This window comes from Morus notabilis, unplaced genomic scaffold (genome assembly GCF_000414095.1).
Source record: "Morus notabilis unplaced genomic scaffold, ASM41409v2 Scaffold300, whole genome shotgun sequence".
NCBI lineage: Eukaryota > Viridiplantae > Streptophyta > Magnoliopsida > Rosales > Moraceae > Morus > Morus notabilis.
Genome location: NW_010362092.1, coordinates 115,693 through 120,985, shown reverse-complemented (window position 1 = coordinate 120,985; position 5,293 = coordinate 115,693). Strand labels below are relative to the sequence as shown.

At 33.0% G+C, this 5,293-nt stretch overlaps 1 protein-coding gene across 1 annotated transcript; it reads left to right on the top strand.

Annotated features, from left to right (window-relative positions):
• The first annotated feature begins 3,707 nt into the window (after positions 1-3,707).
• Positions 3,708-5,293, top strand: LOC21391159 (homeobox-leucine zipper protein HAT22). Its single transcript, XM_010101102.2, has 3 exons — positions 3,708-4,439; positions 4,538-4,617; positions 4,811-5,293. The coding sequence occupies exons 1-3, from the start codon at positions 3,867-3,869 to the stop codon at positions 5,103-5,105; spliced, it is 948 nt and encodes a 315-aa protein (XP_010099404.1). The 5' UTR covers positions 3,708-3,866; the 3' UTR covers positions 5,106-5,293.

Genomic DNA, 5,293 nt, shown 5'->3' with positions numbered 1-5,293 from the left:
GACATGCAAAAAGATGAAAACTTTACAAAAAATTCTCACATAAACACAGTGAAACCAAACATCGTCGGCTGGCCTTAAAGCTCGGCGGGAAAAAGAAGAAAACATCAGCCAAAGCCTTATCCCAAAAATTCTCTCTCTCTCTCTCTCCTCTCTCTCTCTCTCTCTCTCCATCATTGCCAACTTCTACGCTCCAAAATCATCAACTCCCCACGGAATCAAATGCCCATCATACCAAATCATTTGTGGGGGCCATATGTCTCAGCCCTTTCTCTAATGGGTACGTGTCACTCATTTTGTCTTGACACATTAGCCAAAGCTAATATCATTTTCTAAATGATAATTTATACATGACAAATTTATTAATCCGAATTTTTAATTTATATTAAAATATAATTTTATATGAGAAATTTTTATTTTAATAAAAAAAATTAAATATAATTATTTTTAAAATTTTTTTACTATAATAAAATTTAAATTATAAATTAAAATTGATAAAATAAACGTGACTATAATGACTTGAGAACCACCCTTTTTATTTTTTTGTGAAGCTTAATGTGTTTAGTTAATTAATTATAATTTTAGACGGGTCACTATTGATGATTTGAAGAGAAAGATTAGTTAAAGTTTTAATTTAATTAAAAAGGGAGTTGAGATTATACCCAATCATGCATGTCTCTAAAGTGAAAGTATGAAAGGGTAAACAAATTAATATTAATTGTGACGTGTAATTCAGTTGATATTCACCAATATATCAAAGTCAATGTCTACCAACCTAATTAGGTCCCTGTTTTTTTTTTCTGTCTAAAGGCTATCAACTTAACTTGCTTTTTGGTCATGTTCAAGCCACACGCTGACAAAAGTTTTGGATAATCCTTTTAATAAAATCTTTTTTTACAATATTTCTCATACACTAAAAAACATACAATTTATAATAAGAGTATGATTGCAATAACGTTGTTATGAGATACTAAGCTTATTTGGTTTGGGTTCAAATCATAGTTTGAATCAAATTTAAATTTTTTAAGAAAAAATATTGTAGTAAAAATTTTTAAATATATTTATCTTTTGTGAGAGAAAACACTGTTTGAATTAAATTAAAGACTTTTTCTAGTGTTCTCTGTTATAAATTTGGTTAAAAGTCAAATCAGATTAAAAAAAATACAGATCTGACGATTAATAAATAAAGAACACCGGTGTTAAACAAAAAAAAAAAAAGAAACACCAAAAAAATTTCTTTAAAATTAGAGGGTTTGAACCCTTCCACCAAATATGAACCGAGTAATCAACGCTAAGAGATTGCTTGCTTGTTGTTACTCATCTGGTAGTCAATTAGAATTCCCTGGTCAAAAAAACAGAAAAGAAAAGAAAATTATATACTTTAATTGGGTCAAGAAGAAAATTCTCAATACTCTACAATCAGTTCCTTGACCGTGTGTGGATGGCGGTTCAACCATTCTTGGTTTACCAAGTTGGTTTTACTTGTCATACTATTGTTGACAATGAAATAATTAAATCAATAACCATAACTTCTGGCAATTAATTAATAGATATACGTATTATCTCTTTAACCCCCTTCATAAACTAATCATTTTCCCCCCAGTCATTAATTGACGTCTAATATAAAGGTCATAAATAATAAACTAAACTAATCTTACTATACCAATAATTTTGAGAGAGTGTTTGCTTAGACGAAATTCCTCATTTTCCCACTTATATATATATATATGCTTTTTTTTTCTCTCCCTCTAAATATACCGTCTTAGGTAGTATTATTCATTATTTACCCATCATAGTTATTACTATTCATTATTAAAAAGAATACACTTTCAATTGCCATAATATCAATTTTTTATATTAGATATATAACTACAAACGAAAATATAACTATTAAAAACTCATATATATATATATTATATTATTCAAATATATATATTTTATTCATTATTAAAATGAATACACTTTCTGATTGCCAGTTAGTTTGAGATCACTTAGAGAGCGAAAAGATTATCTCCTATAATTGTGGCCATTATGTTCATGATGAAAACTATTAGTGCACCACATCATTCTGATCTATGACTGGTCCGGGGGACACCATCAAACAGTTGCTCTCAAATTAATAATTTTGCCCCGAAAAGGTTACATATATATATATATACACATATATGCATATACATATATACATATACATATATATATATATATAGTTGATGATGATAAGCAATAGAAACAACTCGTGCAAATCGCTATTGTTTATTTACCTTTAGACATTATTTTAGGTATATCATGGTTTATGGGTGACCTAACTTCTCATCAGCATCGCCGACAAAGCATTATTGAAAGTGTATACTGTACTAGTATAGAGAGAGAGAGAGAAAAGTAGGTCCCAAAACCAAGCTAATCAACTTTCTAGTTAAGCAAAGATCGGATTCTTGTTGATGAATCATATTCTGGCACCATTATATCTCTTTGAATTAAACTCCAATTGTGTCTTTTACCTACCTTTTCTTTTTCTTCCTGGCCCTTTTATTTATTGAATTTTCTTTTCTCGCACAACAAACAAGAAAACAAAGAAACCACACTAATCATACCATGCTAATTATAGTGCACATCCCTTTCTAATTATCTCTACCACATTCATAAGCAAAGAAAATAATAATAAAAACCGCCCACCAATTCTCATTAAATTAAAAGCAAAAAAAGAAAAAAAAAAAAAAACAACGCAATATCGGTAAGCAATAGGTGACATGGTATCCATCTTTTAGCCTAGTTGAAGCAGACATGGAATGGGAGACAGTTCATGTGGTCTGTTACAAAAACGGAACTTAGTATTAATACCCAATCATAGCCTTTCAGTTTTTTTTTTTTTTTAATTTATTTATCATGGCAATCACCTAAAGGCGCAATCTTTGAATGAATACAACAAAATATCCACTAGTGTACATAATATTATTGCCAATAACTGTTCAAGAAACAGGAAAAATGAAAACTGGGTGGGAAAAAAATTAAGTTAAAGAAATGGGACCTTCTTCGGTAAGGATATGGTCAGTTTTTAACTGTTAAATCTGATCAAAATCATATCAAATTAAAAGAATATACAAAATAAACATAATTTTCTGATACATATCTAGCGACTAAAAAATAGAAAACTAACGGTAATTTATTTTATTTAGTTCTATCTTAAAAACTCCCGAAATAAAAGAAATTATCAAAAGTGGACAAAATAATTGGCAAGTTCTTTATACTTTTTTTTCTTTGTGAAGATAATAATAATAATTGGCACATATAAGTCCACCCATTGTTTGTGTATATATTATGTGTATGTGCATAAATAATCGTAGGTTTATTTAGGTACATCAGAAAAAGAAAGTGGTGAGAATAGTTAAATTTGGCACGTTAATGGGTGGCGAGGAGTGAGCGAATCACCCTCTTGATGTGTTTCTCACTGCCATGTGAATTGTAGGATTCTACTAATCTCATTAGAGAGAAGAACAGAGAAAGAGAGATAGATTGTCCTTTTTTGTTTGTTATAATAATGGAGATAACAGTAGTGGGGTTCAAATGGTCAACCTATGTAGCGAGATAGAGAGGGACTTTCATTTTAATGTTTTTTTAATTTTTAATTTTTTTTTGGTTTGCCCTCATTACCCAGATTCGTTTCTCTACTCATTCTTTGCTTTGATTAATAATCATAGCCACCCACCCACCCACCCAAATGCCCCCACAAAAAGTCTCATTCATTCTCTCTTCCCCCCTCTTCTTAAAACCCTTTTGCTCCCTTAACTTTCAACCCACAATATTTTCACACCAAAAAAAAAAAAAAACCAAAAAACAATCTCTCCTCCCCCTTCTTATTCTGAATTCCCCAAATGGGTTTTGATCACGATCACGTTTGCAACACAGGCCTCGTTCTAAGGTTAGGTTTCTCACCGACGACCGCGACCGCGACCGCGACAGCGGCTAAGAAGCCGAGTACGACTACTAACAGTAGTAGTACTCCTTTTGAGCCTTCTTTATTAACTTTGGGCCTCTCCGGCGGTGGAGATGAGGCTCATGACAACAACAACAACAACAACAACAGCAGCAGCAACAATAACAACAACAGAAAGATTATTGATGTGAGCAAAAGTTTCCACGATCATCATCTTCATCAGGAACCAGTACAAAACAACAATAATAGTAACAATAACATTAGTGTTCACGACAACAGCTTGTACCGCCAAGCGTCGCCTCACAGCGCGGTCTCGTCCTTCTCCGGCGGAAGGGTCAAGAGAGAGAGAGATCTCAGCAGTGAAGAGATTGAGGTTGAGGAGAAAGTTTCCTTATCTAGAGTTAGTGATGAAGATGAAGATGGTACTAATGCCAGAAAGAAGCTTAGGCTTACCAAAGACCAATCTGCCCTCTTGGAGGAAAGCTTCAAACAACACAGCACTCTCAATCCTGTAATTAATTTCTCCTCTCTCCATTAATATATATATATATACATATATTATATATAGGGGAATATTTAGCTAACAGTCATATTTGTGTGCATCAACAGAAACAAAAGCAAGCTTTAGCCAGACAGTTGAATCTTCGGCCAAGACAAGTTGAAGTATGGTTCCAGAATAGGCGAGCTAGGTAACTATTGAAAACTCGCTTATATATATGTTATATTGTTGTATAAAAGTATAAAAAAAACCCAGATCATTTAAATTAGTGCTTTGAAGAAAGAAAGAGAAAACCTAGGATCTTTTCTGTGTATTCCAACAAAAACCCTAAAATGTTTCCTGGAGGATATGATTAAGCGATTATTATTTGTGTTCTTTTTCAGGACAAAGCTGAAGCAAACAGAAGTGGATTGCGAGTTCTTGAAGAAGTGCTGCGAGACATTAACGGATGAGAACAGAAGGCTACACAAAGAGCTACAAGAGCTCAAGGCTTTGAAACTAGCGCAACCCTTGTACATGCACATGCCGGCGGCGACGCTCACCATGTGTCCGTCGTGCGAAAGGATCGTCGGCGGCGTCGGCGGCGATGTCGTTGGCGGTTCGGCCAAGAGCCCGTTTTCCATGGCTCCTAAGCCACACTTCTATAATCCCTTCACCAATCCTTCTGCTGCTTGTTGATCATTAGGGTTGTTATTATTAGGACATATCGTAGGAAAAGAAAAGAAGACAAAATAAAAAAGATTGTTCCTCATAATATTCATGAGAAGGACCATGACCCCTATATTTTTTTTGGTTAAGGGTTTGTAATGGAAGATCATTAGTGTAATTAATTTTAGAAAAAGAAAAAAAATAGTAGCTACTGATCA